Here is a 25,965-nt window from a genome sequence, read left to right as displayed (position 1 = left end):
GAGCCTTCTTCATTGATTTGAGGATGTCTGGAGTGAAGAGGCGGGGCTTCACCCTTAATCAGACCAGTTGTAACATGAATGGGCGGGGCCACATGCTTTATGCACAGCTGTACTGAAGGGGTGTGGCTTCATCATGGATGTTAACCAAATGGTTGGCTTCCCAGCACATTTCAGGAGAGACCGAGTATACAATACTGTATGTGTTTGGGTGGCCCGGACAGCCAGCGGAGTTCCACCCAGACCGAATCAGCCTCGTCTTATTGGTAATGGACCAGCCTGCCGATCTCATAAATCTGAGTGAACGGCGCTCACCTTGAGTCTCTGGAAACAGTGGTGAATCTTGCGCATGTCCACCCCGACCTCCAGAGATGCTTCAGGGTCTCCATCTTCCAAAAATGTTTTAATCTGCTCCTCCAATCTAAAACAAACAAAAACAAATGAAACCATCAGAGAGCACAGTCCAAGAGTCACCAACGGTGTCAGCAGGAGGCGCTGTCACAGGGTATGGCAGGCCTCAGGGATCCACTTAAAACCCCCCATATGGTGGCTAAAGTGAATTGTGAAACGGGCACCACATGCGTGTCCGGTCCTGCACTGTCCAATCATTCAGATTGCACTCTCTGTGAAAGGCACTATATAAGACAAAGGCTGTACGCATGCCACATAAAATGGACAGGGCATCCACAGTGGGCATTCTGAGGGCTTACGGCTGTGTAGCCGCTGCACTCACCTTAATGCTGGAAAGGCTGCACACAAACATTGACATGGTGGCGGACATTACTCTCGTCTATGCCAAGCGAGTCTGTGAGGTGGGCACCCTACAGATGGTGGGCTGCGTTCCTGGCATGTTTTTTTGCAGCCTTCAGTTCCTCCTCCCCTTGTGCATTCTGGAATACCACCAAGACAGCTGCTGCCCTCCTGAGGGCTCCTTCGGAAGTGCAGTTTAACAAACTGGCGTGGGCAGTCACTCTTTGTAAGTGCTTATAATGCCACATGTGGCCTCTTCATGAGCCCTGATGTGGGAGACATGGCTCAGTTCAGGGGCCAGTTGGCACGTTCTTCTCTTATTAGCCCAAAGTTATTCCCCCAATTCTGAAAGACCATGTGAGGCTGTGTCTGTGATCAACTGCCCTTCGGCTTCATGCCAGTCAATGTCAGGTTAAGCGTGAACTAAAAACAGTGCCAGTGTTCAGTCGCCATGAAAGGCAATACATAAAAAATGGTAACATTCACACTGGAGGGTCTCAAAGCCCTTTGGCATTACCTGAAGTAAAAGGGCACTCAATGGAGTCATCACACATGCCAACTTAACAGCGGGCCAGACAGTGCTGTGTGCCATGGTGGCATCAGGCCGCTACATTCAACTAATGGAGGTTGAGATGTCCGATGTGGCACTTGAACCCCGCAGCCTCCAGCAGGGTGGTCCTCCAGTTGTCCAAAGCCATGTGGTCAGGGTATGCACTACCATGCACTGGTCTAGTGCCCCCCTTCATGGGCAGGGAGCTGAATTACAGCAGCCAGAGCCACTCGGAAAGGCAGATGAAAGAAATAAAGCATGAAATGGACAAGCGTGTCCTGGTGGTCTAGGGTTCAAATACAGACTCTACCCCTTCCTCCGTTACTCCTGGATTTCTTATTTTATACTCAATGCCAGGGTGCCCATCACCTGTGGCAGGAATAAGCACCCTTGCGTTAAACTATTTTTATTTTTTATTTGATATCATTTGATCAACCCTAACGCTGTAAGTGCTTCTTAAAGCACCCAGTGACTGCCAGCCTTGTTTTTATGTTAAGTGCCGTAAATGGCTTCACTGAAAGGCGCTATATGAGGCAAAGATTTGTGTTGATACGGCGCGCGTCATAGACGGCTGAATGGCAAAGCTGGTCCTTGTTAATGGCGTTCACAGAAAGGCGCTATACAGTGCATCCGGAAGTATTCACAGCACATCACTTTCTCCACATTTTATGTCACAGCCTTATTCCCAAATGGATTAAATTCGTTTTTTTCCTCAGAATTCTACACACAACACCCCATAATGACAACGTGAAAAAAGTTTACTTGAGGTTTGTGCAAATTTATTAAAAATAAAAACTGAGAAATCCATGTCCATAAGTATTCCAGCCTTTGCTCAATACTTTGTCGATGCCCTTTGGCAGCAATTCCAGCCTCAAGTCTTTTGAATATGATGCCACAAGCTTGGCACACCTTTTCTTGGCCAGTTTGGCCCATTCCTCTTTGCAGCACCTCTCAAGCTCCATCAGGTTGGATGGGAAGCGTCGGTGCACAGCCATTTTAAGATCTCTCCAGAGATGTTCAATCAGATTCAAGTCTGGGCCACTCAAGGACATTCACAGAGTTGTCCTGAAGCCACTCCTTTGATATCTTGGCTGTGTGCTTAGGGTCGTTGTCCTGCTGAAAGATGAACCGTCGCCCCAGTCTGAGGTCAAGAGCGCTCTGGAGCAGGTTTTCATCCAGGATGTCTCTGTACATTGCTGCAGTCATCTTTCCTTTTATCCTGACTAGTCTCCCAGTTCCTGATGCTGCCACCACCATGCTTCACTGTAGGGATGGTATTGGCCTGGTGATGAGCGGTGCCTGGTTTCCTCCAAACGTGACGCCTGGCATTCACACCAAAGAGTTCAATCTTTGTCTCATCAGACCAGAGAATTTTGTTTCTCATGGTCTGAGAGTCCTTCAGGTGCCTTTTGGCAAACTCCAGGTGGGCTGCCATGTGCCTTTTACTAAGGAGTGGCTTCCGTCTGGCCACTCTACCATACAGGCCTGATTGGTGGATTGCTGCCGAGATGGTTGTCCTTCTGGAAGGTTCTCCTCTCTCCACAGAGGACCTCTGGAGCTCTGACAGAGTGACCATCAGGTTCTTGGTCACCTCCCTGACTGAGGCTCTTCTCTCCTGATCGCTCAGTTTAGATGGCCAGCCAGCTCTAGGAAAAGTCCTGGTGGTTTCGAACTTCTTCCACTTACGGATGATGGAGGCCACTGTGCTCATTGGGACCTTCAAAGCAGCAGACATTTTTCTGTAACCTTCCCCAGATTTGTGCCTCGAGACAATCCTGTCACGGAGGTCTACAGACAATTCCTTTGACTTCATGCTTGGTTTGTGCTCTGACATGAACTGTCAACTGTGGGACCTTCTATAGACAGGTGTGTGCCTTTCAAATCATGTCCAGTCAACTGAATTGACCACAGGTGGACTCCAATGAAACATCTCAAGGATGATCAGGGGAAACAGGATGGACCTGAGCTCAATTTGGAGCTTCATGGCAAAGGCTGTGAATACTTATGGACATGTGCTTTCTCAGTTTTTATATTTTTAATAAATTTGCAAAATAAACTTTTTTCACGTTGTCATTATGGGGTGTTGTGTGTAGAATTCTGAGGAAAAAAATGAATTTAATCCATTTGGGAATAAGGCTGTGACATAAGAAAATGTGGAAAAAGTGATGAAGCGCTGGGAATACTTTCTGGATGCACTGTATGAAACAACATGAAGGGCGCTATATCACGACTTGTTCATGCTGTCATCGTGTTAGCTCTGTAACAAGGTTTGGTATGAAGGGCGCTATATAAAAACACAGATGTGACTGATGAGTCCCCCCTCTTATCACGAGGGCTCTCTATGCTGTGGGGGGCGCTATATAAGGTAACCGAAAGTCTCCGTCATCGGGTCGAGCACTCGGTGAGACTCCTGTTCCTACGCCAGCCCAGGGACGGCCCAACTCTTCTGACTTTCGGGCTTTGGTAGGCCGCTGATGTGGAGGGCAGTGGTGGTCCGCACTGCAGCTGACACTCACACTAACATCAGGCTTCAGTGCGTGGAAGGGGAGCTCGCCAGCAGTCTGCGGCCTACACGGGCATCAGCTCAGCAGGTGAGAAGTGACCGCTGCGGCCACCGGGGCACTGCCAGGAATCTGCATGGTCTTCTGTCCCAGCAGGCTGTGCAGGGGCAATCAAGGTGACCTCAATGACATGACACAGAGTCTCCATGTTGGCCGGAGAGGAAATGAACCAAAGACTGGAAAAGTGGACAGGTCAGCGCCTGGCCAGGGGGCATCAGAGGGAGACAACTCGGCCAACACCTGTCAATCAAATGACAGAGAAAAACTGAAAGGAAGGACTGATGAGGGTCTGAGTGGGACAAGTGGAGAAGACAACACACACACACACGTGGTATGAAGGGCACTATAAAACACATGGGGGGACGAGAAAGGCGCTATATAGTACCTTTCACAGCTATGCTATGTAACAGATGTGAACGGCGTGACATAACAGATACGAAGGATGCTCAATAAAAAACAGCCAGGAAGATGGACAGATATGAAAGGCGCTATATAATACAGAGACATATCGTGTGTGCTCCTATCTATCTGTCTATCTAATAAACAGACGGGTAGACAAGTAAATAGACAGATATGTAAGGCACTATACAGCAGACAGTCAGGTAGACAGATGGACAGATAAGTAGATTGATACACAAGGCACTAGAAGTCAGACAGAGAAGAAAGGCGCTATATACAGTAATAGATACAAAGGGCACCATAAAATAGACAGATATACAAGGTACTGGCAATGAGTGAAAAGCAGCTATTGTACAGAATGTGTGACGTTTATAGCCCAAAATGTCCTTCACTGTCACTTCAGTCCTCCCCTCACCATCATACAGAATGAAGGTTTGGCCAAGGAAATGTCTGAAATGTTAACCGTGTCATACTTTGATGTCCCAGTTTCATCATTCTGTAGATTTCCTAGGCATTCAATACAATGCCTAATGTCACACATTGACAGTAACATATCTATCTATCTATCTATCTATATCTCTGCATACTGCAGAAGGCAGCTAAAAAGGACCAAACAAAGGTAATTCCACGCCAGGCCAGGAGGTGGCGCCACGCACTAAACCTTCCTCTTTTATCTTTGCAGACCAGATATGAGAATTTCTGCCAGCTTGTGCACCGACAACATCACTTCCTGTCCTGGCCTTGATGACATCACTTCCTGTCCTGGACCTCGACGATGTCACTTCCGCCTTTCCACCTTAAATACAAGACCGCCTTCCTGTACCCTCGGTTCTGCTCTGGACTCGACTTTTTACACATCTGTGCCACTCATCTGCCTTTTTGCAGCCAGGGCTTCAAGTATACGGGCGGCTGCCCCAAACCTTTTCTGTGTGTGTTGAGGATATTTATTTCATTATATATGTTTAAATACATACACACTGTACATATAGTGCCTTTCTGATCAATAGATGTCTAGAGAGGTGGGCAGGCAGATATGAAAGGCGCTATATAACAGACAGTCTACAATATACAGACAGCTGTAACAGGCAGATATAAAGCAGCTATGAAAGGCGCTATATAACAGATCATCATATGGATACGAGAGGCCCCACACCACACAGACAGGTCTTCCCATAAACATAAACTGCAGGGGGCGCCAGTCTGCCCACGGGCTCCAGTGAGGGGGCACAATGCATTGCCAAGTCCCGCCTCAACACTGAAGTCCAGCTGCTTGTTGGAACTGGAAAACGTTTAACCAAAAAGATGGAGTGGAAAAGCAATCGGAGGGCCGTATGCCAGGGGAGCCCTGCCAGCTTCCCTTCACGCCCGAGCGTGGGAAGTGATGGAGAATCAAGACGCAGAAGTCGCTTCGCCATCGCACATTGGCGACAACTGAAATTGTGGACTTTGGCTGCATTTTCCTGAATGACTTTCCAGTCCAGTCCGGACTGGTGACAGCCCCTTAAAAAAAGCAGAGGTGCCCCCTCCTTGCCCACGTGAGATCTTTGCCACAGCCTATAAGCCCTGACCACGCGGCACTCTGAGCACCTTTCACACCCACACTTACTCGGCTGGTTGGGGTCAGGGGGCTGCACTTAAACTCCGACTCCTCCTGAATATTACAAGTCTCCCCAGGCGGTGCTGTAGACCACCCGTAAGTCCTCCAACTGGGCAGCCCACAGGCCAGGACTGCCATTCATGCTGTGCGCACAAGCAGCCCACACAACCAGAAGCAAAGGTTCAAATGCGAAGTAACCCTGGTGCTACAGTAGGTGGCGCTGTAGTGAGTTAAACACCAGGAGGCAAAATGGCAAATTAGGTACTGGCTCACGGTGGAGTTAGGGGGCGCTATAAAACAACATGGACAAACAGGCAGTGGAGCAATGGGGGCGCTAGGGGGCGCTATAAACAAGTGAACAAACTCAATGAATTAACATGGCAAAATGGGCAAATGTGGCATTAGGGGTCAACGTAAATCAACAGGCCTAAACAGGCAGTGGAGCGATGCAACGCTAAAGGAGGGCTGTGATGAATGAACAAACACACGGAAATACCCTCACAAAATGGGCAGTTATACAATGTGGGGCTAGGGGGCGCTGTAAGACAACAGGTCCAAATAGGCAGTGAAGCAAAGCAGAGCTAGGGGGCGCTGTGACGAGTGAAGAAACTCAAGGGAGTTAGAAATTAACAGGAACAAATGAGCAGTGACTCAGTGTGCCGCTAGGGGGCGCTGTACTGAACTGTACAAATCCAAAAAATTACCATGACAAAACATGTAGTGGCTCAATGCGGAGCAAAGGGGGCGCCATAACAAATGAACAAATACACAGAATCAACAGGACAAAATGACAGGGGGCGCTATAACAAGTGAATAAACTCAATGAATTAACGTGGCATTAGGGCACAGTGGAGCAATGTGACGCTAAGGGGGTCTGTGATGAATGAACAAACACAAGGCGTTACCCCCACAAAATGGGCAGTTACACAATGTGGGGGCAAGCGCTGTAACGAATGAACAGAAACAGAATCAACATGCCAAAATGGGCAGTGGCTAACGATGGGGCTAAGGGGCGCTATAATGAGTGACCAAACTCATCAGGCACAATGGGCAGTGGCTCATGGCATAGCTAGCGGGCACTGTAAGCCAACATGACAAAACTGGAAATGGAGGAATGTGGAGCCAGGGGGCGCTATAATGTGTGACCACCACATGACCCAACAGATTGTGGCTCAAAGAGGAGCCAGGGGGCGCTATACAGCACGGTAGGCAATCTGAGCGCCACCCTCACCACCCCACTTGACGGACTGCCGGGACACTTCAGTCAAACCCAGAGTTCAGCGAGTTAACGGCGTGTTGAGCAGCATAGCGGTGGGCGGGCGGGCAGGCGCTGGCGTGGGCCTCGGACGTCAAACCACAATTACTTTTGGAGTTCCTCCTCAGTGAGCTGCTCCGTCCGCTGCTCTCCAGTCACCAGGGCCAGCTCGTCCTTCAGCTCCTGGACTTCTCTCTTGAGGCGCGCGATCATCTGGAAGGCAGAACACACAAAGTCAGTTGCTGCGTTTTCGGCTTCTCCCTCGGGAAGGCCGCCAGGCTGCAGCTGCCATCAGCCATTAGGCTGAGACGGCAAACGCCAGGAGTTTTATTGCAGGGCTTACAAATAAATTTAGGAGGCTTCATAAACTCCAACGCTCCCCTCCAGATGGCCTGCCAAAGCCTGCAGTCGCTGAGAAGGCGGCCCACCGAGCGCCACAGGCCAGCCCACCGATGTGCTGAAGGTCAGCAGTGGCTGTAGAGCGTGGACACCTGCTGGTCACTGGTCAAGCACCAACGGGCCGCCTTGACTTTATATAGCGCCTTTCTGTCAGGCTAGGACACAAATGTCACCATGCTTTTTGTTTTCAAGCAGTCACCCAAGGTTCACCCAGTGGGTCACCTCACAAACTTCAGTGCCACAATGAAGAAAGTTTTGGGCAGGAATGGAGTGGCTTGGCACTGACGGGCTGGATTACTTTATATAGCGCCTTTTCACAGTGAGCCCCAGCCCACCTGCTTACATGGGCCCCTCTGTTGGGGGCTGAACCTGGCAGGTATGCCACATGCTTTAAATCAACACAATTCTCCTCTAATGCCAAGACCTGGCAGGAATACGACAATGGTGCTTACGGCCCACCAGTGTGCCACGTCAGGAGTAGCGCCACCTTAACTTGCCAGGCCAGAGTCTAAGACCACTGACTGGCGCCTAACAGCCAGAGACGGGCCCACACAGCCCTACCAACTAGTGGAGCCACAGTAGCTGGCACCACTACCCAAAATTCAACAGCAGTGCCAATCACACAACAAGCAGATCTGGGTAAAGAAGTGCAGGGGAGGGCATGGAATGTGAATGCAGGTGAAGCTGCAACTTGGGCAGTCATGGTAGTGTGGCACTCCTCGAGTGCTGGCAGCCAGTCTTGTGCCCACATGGGCGGGCCAGTGGTAGGCAATGGGGTATTCTCACCAGCTGAAGTTTAACCATTAATTAGAGAAGAAGGGTGGCACAAAGGAGGGGGCCCGTGGAATTCGGCCTTCTTCGAGTTTGGTGATGTAAAGGGGCTGAATGCCCACAACCTGTCATACTAAAGGGGGACTTTGGTGCCCACCTGTAGCGGTGCAGCTCAGCTAATGGAAGTCCAGAGTAGGGTGTGAGTCCCGGACCATCCATCACACAAAGTCCCTCATAACAGCACTGGAGACCCCCGGGTGAAATGTGAGCCCAAAATCGAGGTCATTCCACCGCCCAGAGCTCAGGTACCCCCCTAGGCACAAGCAGGGGGCGCCACAGTGCTGCCTGCCCATTGAGGGTGGTGCTCTGCAGGCCTACCGTGCCCATGCCAACTCTCCGTAGACATTGGGCTCAGCCACTGCACCCCACAGTTGCCTCGTTTCACGTTTGACGCCCCCTTTGTTCCAGTGCCAAGCCGGGGGTCTGACGATGATGTTTCTCCTCTGACCTCACTTTGTATTCGTACTGGACGTGCTTTGATCTGAGGTTTAAATGAAACCACAAACGCGCCCAGTTGATCTGAGGGGACTGACCCACTAATGGGGGGCTGCACACCACCTGGAAATGGGCAGCTGCCCTCAAAAACGAAACGTCCACCTGCATTTGTACGGCAGTGACCATCATTAGGAGGGACGTGTGCACCCACATTCCGGGTGGTCTAGCAGTTAAACCAAGGGGGGCAGCTTGAATCCGCGGCACGGACCCCCTGCTAGAGCTCGTAATCGGGCAGCATTGTGTTATACCAGTAAGCGTCTTTGTTATGGAAAGGCGCTATATAAAACACAATAAGTCTGATTCTAGGAGAGGTGACACTGACGACATTCATCATTTTAGGCCCTGGGATTTTGGGCTCAAATCCCACCACTGACACCATGAAGAAGTTGCGTCACCTGCTGGTGCTCTGGATGGGGGTGCGGGGGGGTCGTGTGGGACAAAAAGAAATGTCACCAGCCATATCTGGAGTGACAAATAAGAACTCACAGCATCAGATATGAAACATCGCCCCCTAGTGCTAAATCTACAAACTGTAAACCAGAAGGCTGCCAATCTGAAACCCTAAAACTGGCCCCCACCTGACCCTAAATTGAAGAAATGTGGAGTCGCCTGCAGCCACTCAATTAAAGGTTTCAATAATGAAAGGCGCTATAAAAGAGCCTCATCCCTGATTGGTTACTAAGACTGGGCAAGAACTTACCCCGCAGGAGGACCGCAGGGCTGTAAAAACCTGGGAGTAAGATCACAGTGGAAAGGCGCTATATAACACAAAAAGAGCCCCGTCAACCCCGCAGTCACACAGCAGTATAGCGGCAGTCACACATTTAAAAGTCAATGTCCATGTGGTGAGTGTGGCCCCCTAGTGGTGAGAGAACTAAAGCGACATTGCCAGTTCAAACCCCCAAGTGAGTCACTTCACCTGCTGGTGTTCCCAAATGTGCAACTGAAGTACCTCAGCATGGTGGAAAGGCGCTATATAGAAAAAGAATCAGAAGAACAGATTCAGTCCAAACTCCTTATTAACCTGAAAATAAATCTTTTACTACGTTGGGATTTAAATTCAGTTTATATGGCCACTACCTATGGAAGTTTATTATAAAAAGGCGCTATATAAAGCAAGGAATATCACGCGCAGGGGGAATTATAAAGTGTACACCATAAAGTGGCTGCTTTGAAACTCTCGTGTGGCTCTGAGCGAGTCGATTCACCACCCAGAACTGGAATTGGCCGCAGCCAAGCGATAAACGGGCCTCAAGTCTGCTTTCAAAAGTGAAAGACGCTATAAAAATATCAGCAGTTTATATACCAGCACTGTAAAAAAAAAAAAAAAGGGGGAAAGGCGCTATATAAAACAAAAGAACGCAGTCAAACTCTCAGTGCAGTAAGAATATTTCAGTGGCCACAGCATTAGAAATCAATGACTGTGTGGACAGTGTGGCCCCCTAGTGGTGAGGGCATCAAACTGGCAACCGTGACATTACAAAGTTGCCAGCTTGAACCCCCAAAACTGACCCCCCAGGATTGGATGGTTCCAGTACCAGGAGGCTCATTTTGGCACAGGATGGCGCTATATAAGAAGGTATCAGCATAACAAACATGGCCCTCACTTATTTTAACCTGAGATAATCTTTTACCCCACAGGAGCTCATAGTCTCTTGGTATGGATGGCACCATATTATACCAGTTTTTTAAAAAAAAAAAAAACACCATGGGATGGAGCTGATGTTGTAAAGGCGCTATATAAAATAAAAGACCACTGTCTGAACTGGCAGTCCAATAAGACCACCTGCTGGTCACTTTAGACATGAATGGTGGTGCAGAAATAAGAAGATAGAGGTTCCTGCCAAAGGGGCTCCTGTATGGAGTTTGCATGTTCTCCCCATGACTAGGGGGTTTCCTCCAGGTGATACAGTCTCATGCCCACCTAGGTGAATTTAGCACTGCTAAACTGGCCTGGACGGGTGTGTATTCACCCTGTGATGGCATGACACCCAGACAATGCTGGGATTGGCTCCAGCTCCTGTGAAATACGCGGGATAAGTAAATAAACGGCACGGGGAGGGCCCCCTAGTGGTAAGGGCATTAAATTGGAAAGCGCAACTTTGCAAAGTCCCCCAAAATTGACTTATGTGACCCCGACTGAGCCACTTGACCAGCCAATGAATGCTGCCTATCCATAAAGTAGCCGAGGTGTTGTTTCTGAAGTTGAAAGGCGCTATATAAAAGTATCAATGCAGCCATCCCTTATTATGAGGCTTAGCAGATATTTTATCCAGCTAGGGGCACAAATTCATTCTATGTGAACACCAAGGAAATATACAAATAAATAAATGGAATGGCGCTATATAAGACCACACATTCCCCCTAGAGATGGTCAAACTCCCAGCCAATCAGAATATTCCGTGTTTATGGCATTAGATGTGAAAGGTTAGCAGTTTCCCCCCATAAAAAAATATATATATAAATTACAACGCCTGTCAGATTACCAGACGAAACCCACAAACATGAACCTCAGTGAGTCGCTCAATCAGCCGGGGCGTCCCGTGTTGGAATGCCAGCTGCATGAATGGACTAGAGGGACGTTTTCCCATTTAGAAAGGCGCTATATACGAACACACTCAGTCCTCTATTACCCTGACAAAATCTTCAGGTCAGTTTACATAGAGACCACCGAATTGTACCAGTAAAGTAAATCAAAGTACGCCTGCTTGAGCCAATGGCAGTCAGACTCCCAGTGCAAACTCAGTGGTCACAACATAGATAAGATGAAATGTGGGCAGGGTGGCCCTCTAGTGGTTACGATGTAAATCACGTGGCTGGCTTGAACCCTTGTGCAGTGTTTTACTTGACCGCCCACATTCCCCAAACTGTAAGCTGCCAATAAAGTACCATGGGTCTGTGTTCATTCTGGCAAGGCGCTATATAAAATATCACCCTAACACACTCGGTCCCCACTCATTATTAACCTGAGTGAATCTTTCAGCCTGTTGGAGTTTGTGCTCCGTATAGAAGGCCACCGTTTATAACAGAAAGGCGCTATATAAACCAAAGGAAGTCTTTATGCAGGGCTGGTGGTCAAACTGTCAATCACTCCACTGACATACTTGGCACTCACAGCTTTCAATTCAAAGCATTCACGTAGCCCCCTAGTGTTTAATGCGTGAACTGCAGCACATTTGTGGGGTCAGTTTCACTCCACCTGGGCTACAATGTGCCATCTGGGCAGGGTCACCTGGACGTGATCACCAATTTTCCAGGTTACATTTCTTTTCCAGACTGTGCCCGCTCTGACAGGTGCATTCTGGGTAGAGGTGCACATGCGCTCGACTCAAGTGACTGTCCAGCACGTGTCATGGACATTTCCTCCCCAGGCTGGTCACTGAGCTATTGTGCCCACCTCCCTTGTCACAACTCTACCACTCTTCCCTTCTCAGACTGCCTCCTTCCTTTTGAAATCCTGCACTCCCTTTGACAAAGCAGTGCTCTGGACCCCACAGCCCACCACGTAGGCCATCTTCACGTACGTGGAGCAGCTGGCCGGCGGTCCTTGGCACTGCAGCACTCGGCCTTTGCAGCCTTTACTCCCAGGGAGCTCTATGTGCTTTCATTCTGCGGCTCCCCTTTCAGCCCTTCCTTCAGGGTCTGTGGCTTCAGCTGGCCGACTTGGAAACATCTGGGCACTCGAGGGGCCGACAAGACTGAAAGCCCCCTTTGATGGTGGCCTTTGTCTGTTCCCTGTCTTGTGCCGTACGTGCCGCTCAGACTCTCCCAGGTGGACACATTTCCACTGTCCAAGAGACTCCAGCGCTCGCCTTTGTCCTCGTTTGAATCCCAAGAATCTCGGCAGACAATCCACTTTTGTTCTCAGGGACTCCTCAGGGTCGACACTTCGCTTTTCCAACGTTTAACACGATGCACAGGAAGAGCGAGAAAGCAGGTGGGCACCATGGAACCAGAGATTGGCATTGGCACCCCTCGCTGAATATTTGACACTGCTGGCCTCACAGCATCAGAGCAGTCCTGGGTTCAAATCCTGCTCCCTGCTATCTCTGTGGAGTCTTGCCACACTCCCCGTGCCCATCGGGTGCTTCTCAGGGAACTCGAGTTTTGAACTCACATCTTCAAAGACGTACAGTCTGTACATCACATAATGGACTAGCGCCCCCTACAGGGTTGGACCCGATGCTGCAGCGCTAGGCTCCACCCCTATGGCCTTGATTCTTCATAGGTCAGGTTAGGAGACTTGCTTGGCATGACACAGTGAGGTGGGGGCATGGACTGACCTGGCATCCTCACCGATTACCATCCCCTGCTTTAGCCTAACAATATGTTAGGACAGAAACCAATCCCTCCATCACAGATGGTGTCACAAAACGTCAGCTCCATCATTGACCATCCACCCTGGGCAAACGGACAGACGTCAGCGTGGCACCTAAACGGCCACCAAAATCACAACTTGTGTGCAGCTACCTGTATGTTGTCTAACTGTGACTTACCAAGCATGATGGACTAAAGGGCAAAGTGATCCTATCAGGACCACACCAGCGGGCAGTGCCCAGGTGGCTTTACAGGAACTATGCTGTGTGAAGATGAAGACGTGACAGCCTGGTGCCTAAATGGCCACAGAACATAATGGACTCAAAGGTAAAGTGACCCTATCATGATGAGTGGGCAGTGCCCAAGCTGCTTTAGTGGTACAGAACTTTGTGTGGATGAATACACAGCAGCCTGGCACATAAATGGCTTCGGTAGAGCAACATGCTGTGTACGGCTGTTCTGTCATACTGTGTGCAAAAACAAAACCACACCAGAGGGCAGTGCCCAGGTAGCTTTAGCAGCACAGCACCATTCAGCTACAATGGAAGGTGACTTGACCTGTTTTGGGCATCACCAGAGTCAAAAGGACAGTACACGGTCTGCATACTTGTGATTTTTATATAGCGCCTTTCCATGGAGGTGCTCTATAGGTTCAACATTGTCATTACCATAAGCGCCATAACGTGATGCCCTCCGATCCGACTGGTGTGCCTGGCAGAACATGAACAGCACAAACATGGACATAACGTTTGTGACAGACAAACGGATCAAAATGGAGGAAGCCCCCTGATGGGTCAGCACTCCCATCGTTCTTACTGGTTTTGGGCTGAGCCAGCCACCTCGATAGTGGGGCACATTGCTCATGTAGCAGGGGGTGGAGGGCACAGACTGATATGACATGCAAAAGGTCGGGTGACAAGACATGAGGTCTCCATGTGGGCATCACTGAGGCTGGCATGTCACTGTAGAATTTTCCAGAAGAACAGAAGGCAAACCGAGGAGCTCGCACTGCATCCTTGAAACCCTTAAGGGGTTCACTGCCTTGCGTTTCCTGGCTAAATAAACGGCTGCTTAGGGGAACTTCAGAGAAATCCAAAAGTGCTCACCAGTGCGGGGTCCAGCTCCTCGTTGAGGACCGCCTCGTTCTTGATGAGGGCCACCCTCTGCGCAAAGCGGCAGGTCGAGATCGACTCCTAGGAAGAGAGAGAAGTACAAGGGGGTCAAGACAGATGTGAGGAGGGCATGAGATCTGGAAGGTGAATTAAAAAAAACTGCTGTGAAAAAGTATTTGCCCCCTTCCTGGGTCCTTGCAAATCATTGAAATGGAAGGCTTCCCAAAATCTAATGATGGCACCCGAGTAAACTCATATGGTATTCTTTATTTTTTTTTTATTGATTGAAACAAAATGAGCCAACAAAAACTGGCATGGTGTGAAAAAATAACTGCCCCCTTGCACTAATACCTGGCTGTGCAACCTTTAGCTGCAATGACTGCCACAAAGCACTTCTTCTAATCCAATATCAGCCTTTCATATCACTGTGGGGAATTTAAGGGGGTCTACCATGAACAGTGGGCTCAAAGTCTGAAACTTTTTAGACTTTCCTGGTCGGACCGAGCTCCAAAGCACCATCACCGTTACCACCTAAATGTTCAGCTGTAATTCCGACACTCTTACCCTGGACTGCTGTGTTTGCCTTACGCTGGTCATGATGGGGTGTGAGTCCTCCATAGAGTTTCAGGTTTGTCTCATCTGCTCACAGATCGACTGGGATGGAGTTCCCCCAGGTGGCAAAGTAGACGTTTTACTTGCTTGGCAGAGGTTTTTTTGCCCAGTGCCACCGCCCCTGACCTCTGCTGAGGTAACAGAAGCCTGCAGGCCATGGGATTGTTTCTTCAATTCCTTGTGCCCTTGGCAGTCCTGAGAAGATGCCCTGAGGTGCCTAGAGTACAGCATGGCTGACTGTGGACCAGGGGAGGACCAAAGCCTTTGAAATGGCCGTGTAGCTCTTCATCTTCTGATCTCTTCTAAAATTTCTTTTAATTGTGGGGTCATGGACTTGAGGAATTCTGCAAAATGGATTCTCATGGTGAAGATAATAAATAAAATAAAAATAAGTGAGCAAGGCAGTTGGCGGACTCGAATGATCTCTTGATTTAACGGGGGCAATTACTTTTTCACACAGCACCGCTTGATGTTGGATAACTTTGCTCATTAGTTGAATGAATTGAACAAAAAGGGGCAATTTGTTCCCTCAAGGACCCCCTTTTCCTAAACATTAGACTCTGGTTAAAGATCTGAAAGTGCGCAGCCTCACAGGCTTCAGTCCGGAGGGGGCAAATACTTTTTCACAGCACTGCGGACACCCAAAGCTGACAGCTAAGGAACAGCAAACCCGAAAATCTCCGAGAGCTACACAAGTTGGACCTGACCAGCGGAGATTGGAGAGCACTAAAGCCACGCTGGCCGCCCTTCACATTTCATAAAAAGCGAGATGTGCACAGCGGCGTGAGGGGCACAGCGGCGCTGCCAGTTTGAATCTTTACTCGTCTCTCTATTTTTGCACTCCTGGGCCAGCGGCCTCTCTAACGAGGTCTCCCTTCCCGTCACCGCGCTCAGACATTTCACATACATCAATATTCTTCTTCTCCGCAGAGACGGTGGCGATCATCGAGGTCATGCAGTTTCCTCCCAGGCTGTCTCGGAGCACCGAGGTCATCATGGAGTTCCGGTAGGGAATGTGCGAGCGATTCTTCTCTGACAGAGCGATGATCACCTGCAGTGGAGACACACAGAGAGATCTGAGCACAACTCGAATAGCAGCCACGCCGTCCTATCAAGGGTCACAGCTCAGGGAGCGTGTTGGGCTGAGTGGCCTGCTCTTGTCACAAAAGTGTCCCAATATTCTCGTGTGACACCAGTGGTATTTTAAGAACCATTGTGACATCAACAGAGCAGGTCGTTCAGCCCAATGAGGCCCCCCTAAGTAGTCTACTCTGACCGATGGACTGGCCTGTCATCCCATCTGTGGCTGCAGAGCAAAGGCCACCTGCTAGAAAATGAGACGCCATTCAATTCAAAGTGCGGCCCACCTGACCCACCAAGTAAGAGGGAGTCCATGTCCCATACGGTGTGTGCTGTCAGATCTGGAAGAAGCTGCACGTGCATCTCGCATGTCATACCTAGAAGTGGCTACTTATGTCCCCCTGTCACACCCCTAAGTGGCTGCTCACGGCCCCTGTTATACCCCTAAGTGACGTGTCTTACCTGTCACACCCAGAAGACTCTCCTCATGTGTCCGGTCTGTCACAACCAGAAGCAGATGCCCATGTCCTCCTGCTACATTCATAAGTGACTGCAAGTGCCCTACAGATGTGACTCCATATGCGTCTTACCTGTCACACCCAGAGGACTGTCCTCACATGTCCCATCTGTCACACCCATAAGTACCTGCAATTGTCCTACCTGTCATACACCCCGAAGTGGCTGTTCACATCCCCCATGATACCAGTAAGTGACTGCATGCATCTTACCCGTCATAGACAGCAGTGGCTACACAAGTGTCCTGTCTGTCACACCCATGAGCAGATGCCCATGTACTTCTGTTACATTCACAAGTGACTGCAAGTGACCTACCCATGACTCCATATATGTCTTAATTGTCACACACAGAAGACTCCCTCCTCCTAAGTGCCATCTGTCACATCCATAGGCAGCTGCACGTGTCCTACCTGTCATACTTGGTAGAACTTGCAGGTGTGTCTTGCTTGAAAATTCTCCTCCTATGTCCTATCTGTCACACCCATAAGTGGCTGCTCATGTCCACCTGCTACATTCACAAGCAACTGCATGTGTCCTACCTGTCACACAAACAAGTGACTCCATACGTCTCTCCTATGTCACACCCACAAGACTCTCCTCTCATTTGTCTTAGCCACAAGCAGATGCTCTTGTCCCCGTCACACCCATAGGTAGCTGCATATGTCCTCTCTGTCACACCCATAAGTGGCTGCTTACGTCCCCCTGTTATACCCCTAAGTGACTGACTGCATGTCTCTTAACCGTCATAGACAGAAGTGGCTGCACAAGTGTCCTATCTGTCCCCATGTCCCCCTGTCACATTCACAAGCCACCACGTGTCCTACACGTCACACACAGAAGTGACTCCATACTGTATGCGTCTTATCTGTCACATCTAGAAGACTCTCCTCTTGTGTGTCATCTGTCACACCCAGGAGTAGTTGCACATGTCCTGTCTGTCATAATCGGTGGCAGTCGTCTGAATGCCTTGCATGAAGACTCCCCTAACGTGTCCTGCCCGTCACACCAGTATGTACCTGCCCGGGTCTCCTTGTCAAATCCATAACTGGCTGCACATGGGCAACCCCTATAGGGTAAGCAGGCAGGACCCAAGGCCCTAAGTGTCATACCCACAAATGGCCCACTTGTCACATGACTGTCCTGCCTACCACAGCTGGTGATGAGCTCATCCAAATGAGACCTGTACCGCGCTCTGTCTGCGTGACTATTAACAAAGACCCCCTAAAGCTGTAAGTGGCCGCTCACGCGTCTTACCTGCTCCAGGTAGTGTAGGGACAGGTTGATATATTTGGCCTCAGTCAGCAGGTGACCACCGACGCCAGTTTTGGCCACACGTTCAGAGCCAGCCAGGTCAACCAGGTGCAGCTTGGAGCGGCGCACAGTGGCCGAGCCGGGCTCCCGACTGGAGATGTGGACCGTGAAGATGCAGTGGGAACGGGTGGAGGCCTGATTCATTGGGGTCTGCAGAGAGAAGAACAAGAGACACCATAATAAACTTCTTAGGGAAACAACACCCCGTCCTAGAGCTGCTGAAAAAAACACCAGGCCCCTTCTGAGGGGGGTCAGGAGCCGCCTTAGGCCCCTTCTGAGGGGGGTCAGGTGCCGCCTTAGGCCCCTTCTGAGGGGGGTCAGGTGCCGCCTTAGGCCCCTTCTGAGGGGGGTCAGGTGCCGCCTTAGGCCCCTTCTGAGGGGGGTCAGGAGCCGCCTTAGGCCCCTTCTGAGGGGGGTCAGGAGCCGCCTTAGGCCCCTTCTGAGGGGGGTCAGGTGCCGCCTTAGGCCCCTTCTGAGGGGGGTCAGGTGCCGCCTTAGGCCCCTTCTGAGGGGGGTCAGGAGCCGCCTTAGGCCCCTTCTGAGGGGGGTCAGGAGCCGCCTTAGGCCCCTTCTGAGGGGGGTCAGGTGCGCACTCACAACTAGTACAACCTGGAAGCGGCACAGGGTGAGCACCCACCCACCTTGGACAAATGAAGATGACAACGGCACAGATCTGGGCAGGGACCAGAGACAAGACCACCTGAGAGGCATTGAACAGTCCAGCCCACCACACAGGAGGCCATGCCATCCCTCTAGACTGGCACTGGTCAGAGGGAGCCAAAGGCACCTACAATGGGCACGCGAGCGTCGGAATAGGGGGATGGTGGTCTGGTCTGACAAGTGACATTTTTGGGTGTGTGGTGTCAACATTTACCTGGGCAAGGGATGGCATCAGGGTGCACTATGGGAAGAAGACAAGCCGGCAGAGGCAGTGCAATGCTGTGGAAAAGCTGGGGTCCTGCAATTCATGTGGATGTTACTTTGACACAGACCGCCTACTTAAAAGGCTGTTGTAGACCCCTTCATGGCGAGGGCCAGTTGCCTATTTCTGCAGGATAATGTGCCCGGCCACATGTTCAGGACTGGTTGGAGGAGCACGGCAGAGAGCTCGGGGTGTTCACTTGGCCTCCAAACTCCTCACGGATGTGACTTAATGCCACTAAGGTCCGATACCACTGGACACCTGCTGGGGTCTCATGGAGTTCACATCTCAGCGTGACAAGTGGTGGACCTGCACAATGCCAGGCAGATGCAGTTCATGTTGTGGCCGAGTGATGCATCGATGAAGGTTCGGGTGGTGGGCCAGGGGTTTGGCGGCTCCCCTCTCCCTTCCGATGATGTCAGTAGAGTGCAGCGGTCAGGACCTCCGGCTCTTCTAAATGTTTTACACTGGAAACGGGTGGTAAGGTTTTGAGACTCGTGGAATTTAACTTTGCCTCGAGCCTGCTTTGATAAAGTTCACAGTTTGATTAGGTTTTATCACAAAGATGTATCCATGGAGATCTTTCCCAGAATGATGCCACCCTGGGCATTTCTTGGGCATCCAAAGTTGCCAGATGAACCCTTTTAAAAGATGGCCGTTTAGCCCTTTTTGGTTTTTCCAATCCCTGCCATTGTTTTGGACTCCATAGTGGCTTTGATGAAAGACCCTCGTCCCCCCATTTCTTTGTCCTGGTCATGTCCCTTTACTTTCTGCTCTCTCTCTCTCTCTCGGTGGCGAGGCCATCGTGGGAGTGCGGACTTTAGGCCCTTCTTGAGTGTGAAGGCCTCAGGCCTTTTTGGCAGAATTCGGGCATTGAGTTTTTCGTTAGGCCTGAGCCCCCCCAACAGAGACGGGCGACGTGACTTTCACACTTCACACATGGACACTGGAAGCTGGATGAGGTTCAGTAATAAAAGACGTAAACAATCTGAAACTGGCGCCGTGCGACCGCTAGATGTTATGATGATGCGCACATCAAGTATCTCAGAGACACTCAGAGTCAGGCCCGAGGGGGGGCTCGACACATCTGCAGCTTGACCCCCGGCACGGAAAAGGCCTTGTCACCTGTCCAAGGCAGAAACGTCAGTGGCCACCCACGATGGGAGCGGCGCAGCGCGGCGTCCTCGGGATCGCATGGCAGGAACAATAAGCGGCTTGTGCTGTTGTGGGCGTCGGTCACAAGCTGGGAGTGGGGTGAGGAGCGCAGGCCACGTGGGCATCACAGTGGAATACCCGAGGTCAAGGCACAGCACTGCCACCCCACAAAGGACACTCACGTCATACCAGCCAGTGGCCTGCAGGGGGCCTCGAACCCAAGGACACCAACATATAAAGAAAGGAAAGGAGGGTGGAAACAAGGGGACGGGTCGGGCCACATGCCCTCCGTCTACACCTCAGGCTCTCCCCTGAATACCAAGTGAACCCTCAGACCACCCAACTCCTCCCGCCCCCCCCCACCAACTCTCACCTCGGCTATCATGCGGTTGGTGTCTCCCAAGAAGAGCAGGTTGAGCGCGTCCTCCTCGTTGGCCGCCTGCAGGGACGACAGGTTCTTCAAGTGGATGTTCTGTTCCGTGTCTTCCATGATGGTGACTTTCCTAAACAGACGATAAAGAGGCGCAGAATTAGCACCAGGAGGAAAGGTGACAGAGGTGACAGGAGTTTGGGACGCGATGGACGGTGCGAGGAGGTCTGGGTGCCCATGAAGCGGGTGATGGGCGTGTGGTGTAGCTGCTCAGGCTTCAGACGTCAAACCGAGGGGTTCAGATCCCACCGCTGACACCACTCTGGGACGAGAGGGGCGCTAAAGGGCACTCTGCTGTTAATGAGATCATCAGAGCCGCCATTGTCACTTTGTCACGTGTTCTCTTCTCCCTTAGCGCACAGCAGCCGAGCTTTCCCAACATGTTGTACCGTGTGTGTGACCAGTGAAACGAGACTGGCACCGAGTACATTCTGTGTCATTACTCAACGTGTATGCCCACCATACCAACACTGGGTGGCACCTCCTCGTGTTCTCTGAAGAGCCGTGGGTGCCTTCCTGGCAGGTCTGATCCACCTCGGCGATTCCTTCAGATCTGTCAGCTCCTACTAGACTCTGATTTGGAGACGGCGAAGACCACTGAAGACCACGGAACCCGCGGGAAGCAGCCATTAGAAGATGAGGCCACGAAGGGGAGCACGGGGTTAAGAAGGGTCCTCAAAGAGACTGTGGCACTCAAGCGACGATAAGTAGGCCAAGAACCCACAGCGCCACCCCACCATCACCAGCCTGGACCGCTGGCACAAGGCAGGTCGGGCACACGGATTCATTGTGGTCTCGTGGTCTGGAACCCCTACAGATTGTATTTTTTTTTTCTCCAGCTTTTGGATTTTTTTTTTTTTTGTTTTTTCTGTCCCCTCTGGCCATCAGACCACCTTACTCTTATTCTATGTTAATTAATGTTGACTTATTTTTATTTTTTATTGTGTCTTCTATTTTTCTATTCTTCATTTTGTAAAGCACTTTGAGCTACATTTTTAATTGTATGAATATGTGCTATAGAAATAAATGTTGATTGATTGATTGATTGCTGTTGGCGCCTGCCATCCGTGTGCCTTGGCAGAACTCGAGATTCATCAGACCAGGAGATGCACCTCCAAGTCTTCAGCGGTCCAGTTTTGGTGGTCCCGTGTCTACTGCAGCCTCAGCTTTCTGTTCTGGGATGGCCCACCATCCTCAAGGTGCAAAGTGTGGATCATGTGGAGATGCAGTTCTACTCCCCGTCGCCGTCCTGTCAGCTTGACCCACTCTGGCCGTTCTCCTCTGACCTTCGTCATTAATGAGGGGGTTCTGTCCACAGAAGTGCCCGCCGCTCACTCGGTTTGTTTTGTTGGCGACACAAAGGTAACACTCCACGTCCCAAGAGGCGGTTTGTGTGTCCGAGTTTCCGTCTGCCACGGTCACATTGCACAAATGCCACCGGAGGGCAGGGCTATGTCACAATTGATGGGGGGTGATGGGCCCACGCCCAGCTCCAGGCAGAGACCCCAGTAACCCCATAACGGGCGGGTGTGGAACTCTCCTTCAATTCGTTATTGTGTGACATTAGGGGGTCTGCGTCTGAGCCCCGCCCCAACCCCCCCACCATCCAGGGACCACTTTACCTTGAGAGGTCTGATTAGGAGCTTCTGCTCTGGGCACCACACTAGGGGCACACAAACCTCTTCAGAGACCCTCTACATCGACAGGAGACCCCCAGCTTGTTGAGAGAATTATATCTCCCAGATGGCGTGGCAAGGCCTGAACTGGCAAATGTGGCAGGAGAAAGGGACACGAGGACGTCACCGCTAAGACTACAGCCCCCGTTAAGTGACATAAAGTGAACGAATGAAGGCCAGAGAGACGCCAACTCCATGGAGAGGTCGGAACTCCTCATCCAGCCTGATGGCACCAACACTTGCGCCACGGTGCAGACCATTGTGGTGTGTGACGTGAACGTGAACTGAAGCCCCTGACCTGCACTGCTGCCACACGATTGGCCGATGAGATAACTGCAACAATTTGCTCCGCGGGTGTGGATGTGGCCTGCCGTTTGTCACATCGCATCGCCTTGATCTATTTATACCGTTTACAAGAAGATCAGCGCTCGACTCGTCCACATGCTGCAAGTTTAGAGAGAAAAGAAAAGAAAAGAAAAGTAAAGTAAAGTAAAGTAAAGCCCCTTTCAAGATCAGTGGTTTGTGTTGTCAGTCGACAGCCTGAGGTTCCCAGTCGTCCTCTCCCTTAAAAGGCATTTTTAGGCCTTGAAAGCCGCCTGTTCAGTTTGGGGGAGTCCTGTTTTGGGGTCCGACTGGTGCAAATCTTACAGAAGAACTGGAGCTCGACCGGACCCCCAGTGGGCCGTTTTGACTTTTTTTGTCACACGTGTGTGAGAAGCAGTGATGGGATTCTTAAAGCGCATCACTCACGTCATCCCTGCCATTTCAAACTTGGCACAGGCTTGTCGGGAATTCAGAGCCATCTTTGACACCGTGTTGTGAAAAAGTGCAGTAAATCCAGAAAAGCCCACCACCAATGCTTCTGCGGTCAACCCCCCCCAATCCCAGAAGGCAGCCCCCGTTATTTTTCCTGGCTACGTGAGCTCTTTGTACATTCACGACATGTGCTGCCAAGACCACATGAAAGGCCCGGCAAGTCCGACTCCCACGCGCCCTCCTGACAAATCAACAGGACAAAGGCGAGGGAGACGGGCCAGGACCCTGATGGAGCGCGTGGGTCTGCTCCAAGGGAAGCCGTTTCGATTTCCGGGACGCTCATCTTTAATAGTTTCACACAAAAGGCCTGAGAGAACCGGCGCAAACAACCAGCCCGAGAGGCAAAGCAAATAGGAAGGATGGGCAACATTAGTGGCATTGGCATTCTACAGCTGCCCTAAACGGGAACCCAAAGTAGGCCCCTTCAAACGCTGGAAGGAGTGAGAGCCCACCTCGAGAACCAGCGCGGGGATATGCAGCTGGTGGAATCTTGGCACAGATGCCCAAGATTTGCCATTTACTTGTGTTGGCGATGCGCCCACTGAAAACGAGTTACGCACAGCCATTTAATGGGCCTGATGCCCCTAGTGGCGAAGACACTGAACTGCAAAGTAACTGGTTACCAGTTCAACCCATCACTCCCTCTAAATCCCCTGACAGGTAACCTGACCGAAACAATTCACCTGTCGGCAATCACAGCAGAGAAAGTGGAGAGCAGGAGCCCAGGACCAGATCAGTATGGAGAGGAAAGGCGCTATATACAATGACAAGGCTTCAAAGTACAGGCCTCCGACACCGGCTCTTCGTGCAAATATGAGCAACTCGCTCCACCTTTATACAAAAAGAAAAGAAATTGCGCTGAACGGGCAGAGCATCACATGACCGGGCTCAGAATGGAAAGGCGCTATATAAAACTCAAAGTGCCGTAGGGCCAGCTGGGTCAATCTGTGCAAACTCTCTCAGTGGTCTCATTATGGAGATGGCAAAGCAGCAGTGGGGTATCCAGGTGACGCTCTGTATAAATAAGAAAGGCGCTATATACAATCGCAGGGGCTCAATGTACTGCAGACTCACTCCGGGCTCCATCTTGCACTGACTTCATCGTACAAATAAAACCGCACAAGTCAAGTTTCACAGGAGTGTGTTCAAAATGGAAAGGCGCTATACAGTATAACACCAAGACTCTAGTGCAGCCCCCTGCTACCAACTAACTGCTGATTCACTTCCTGCTGATCACTTTGTAGAAACAGAAAGATGGGGCGACTGGATCAGATCCGCTCACTCAAGTCAAAAGTAAGATACCCCTAAACCCCATTTTATTGTATATATATAGCGCCTTTCAGCCCACTCTCATAACACTGAACTGGAGCTGTTTAGACAATTTATACAATGAAGTCACTTTAAAAATGGAGTGACCTGCTGAGACTGGCACACTTGGGCACCTAAAGTCCTTTGGTCTTCATATAGCGCCTTTCAATGCCATCTCATGACACCGGACTGGTCTACTTGTACAGCGTGGGGTGAGCTGCTCAGATGGCGCCTCCTCTACCCGCCCATGAAAAACAAGTTGTTTCAAGGTCCAGTAAAATGTCCGACTGGTACACAGGGTGGCACAGACAGAACCAGAGGCCCAGTGGACTGAGGGGAGGGGGGGGCAGTTTTCACACCATCTCCAGCCCAATTTAACATTCCCACAATGCAGTGTAATGCTGTGCCAATCTGTGCAGGCTGCTTCACCACCTACCAATCTCACTCTGCTAACCGGTGGCAGTGAAGTGCCATCTCTCCTGAAATGTCACCACGCCCTGCGGGGGCACCACAAGTCCGGCTACCTGACTACGAGCTACTGTGCCCAGCTGTATACACAGATGTCAGCATGCACTGCTTTTCAGGTGGCCTGGCACCCTGGGTGATGGGCACAAAGGAGTCGAGATGTTAGCCAGCTGTAGAAAGTGAGGATGTGAGCCGCGGCTTTTTAATAACAGAGGTCCTGACGTTTGTTTTGATTGTGATGAGGCTGCTGATTGGTGGTCTGCCCTTTGCTTTAGCGGGCTCTCATTTTAGAGCCCATTATAATAATTATTGTTATTTCTGATGAAGGCCATTATTGCTGTGATGGCGGCTCTGACAGACGGCCGGTGGGCACTCCGATACTCCACATGCAGACTCCATCATGTTTTTTCTTTAAGAAATATAAAGGAGGGGCTAAGAACTGAGCAGCCAATAAGAGATATAAAGGAAAGGGCGGAGCCTGACCCAATAAGAAACAACGGAAAGGCAAGGGGCAGAGACATAGATGATCACAAATGTAAAGGAGGGGCTAAAGTGGAAAGGAGGGGCTAAGTGCCGAGCAGCAGCCAATAAGACACATCAAGGAAAGTCTAAGGGGGAGAATCACAGCCAATCTGAGACAAAAAGAAAAGGCAAAGGGGCGGAGACACAGGCAGACACAAATCTAAAGGAGGGGCTAAAATGGAAAAGAGGGGCTAAGAACTGAGCAGCAGCCAATAAGAAACATAAAGGAAAGGGCGGAGCCTGACCCAATAAGAAACAAAGGAAAAGGCAAGGGGGCAGAGACACAGATAATCAAAAATGTTAAGGAGGGGTTACGAAGAGGGCCCCAGCCAATAAGAAATATAAAGGAGGGGCTAAGCGCTGAGCAGCAAGCCAATAAGAGACATAAAGGAAAAGGTAGAGCCTGAGCCAATAAGAAACAAAGGTATGGCAAGAGGGTGGAGACACTGACAATTATAAATGAAAAGGGAGGGCCCCAGCCACAAAGAGTCATAATGGAAAGGCACGGGGCAGAACTACAGCCAATAACAAATAGAGGGGAGGGGCTAAGAGGGCGTGGTGGGGTTGAGCAGCACCAGAAAAGAGGAAGTGAGGAGGAAGTTGGAAAGAATGAAGAACAACTTTAGAAGATAAATAGGAAGGCGAAGGCAGAAGACGCGAGGTGTGCTGGTGATCAGGAATCAGAAGTTCGCCTGCAGGGAGAGCAACAGAAAAGTGTGGAGAAGTTTAGTGACGCTCTGATCACTTGGCTGCTGATCGAAATCGGCCGATTCGCACTAAAAAGACTCGATTAGTGAGCAATAAAAAGGCCGATCACAAAACATGAGAATTGTCAGCCCCTGCTTTTCTAACCTTTAGGGTAATTTAATTGCAGTGCTCCTCTACATGA

The 25,965-nt window shown here is 50.5% G+C and overlaps 1 protein-coding gene across 2 annotated transcripts in view; it reads right to left on the bottom strand.

Moving 5' to 3' along the window:
- Positions 1 to 25,965, bottom strand: part of kif6 (kinesin family member 6) — a 129,390-nt gene that overhangs the window by 70,823 nt on the left and 32,602 nt on the right. For both annotated transcript variants that reach the window (XR_005633145.1, XM_039749546.1), the window contains exons 6-11: positions 20,233 to 20,362; positions 17,726 to 17,932; positions 15,783 to 15,926; positions 14,258 to 14,344; positions 7,219 to 7,322; positions 313 to 418 (exon numbers count right to left, since the gene is read on the bottom strand). Coding sequence is in view for 1 of the 2 variants with exons in the window: in XM_039749546.1 (XP_039605480.1) it covers positions 313 to 418; positions 7,219 to 7,322; positions 14,258 to 14,344; positions 15,783 to 15,926; positions 17,726 to 17,932; positions 20,233 to 20,362 (778 nt within the window). In the remaining variant the exon portion in view is untranslated. The remainder of the gene's footprint in view (positions 1 to 312; positions 419 to 7,218; positions 7,323 to 14,257; positions 14,345 to 15,782; positions 15,927 to 17,725; positions 17,933 to 20,232; positions 20,363 to 25,965) is intronic.

Source organism: Polypterus senegalus, chromosome 3, assembly GCF_016835505.1.
Source record: "Polypterus senegalus isolate Bchr_013 chromosome 3, ASM1683550v1, whole genome shotgun sequence".
NCBI lineage: Eukaryota > Metazoa > Chordata > Cladistia > Polypteriformes > Polypteridae > Polypterus > Polypterus senegalus.
The sequence above is the reverse complement of the archived record's forward strand: the minus strand, read 5'-3'. Positions and strand labels throughout refer to the sequence as shown.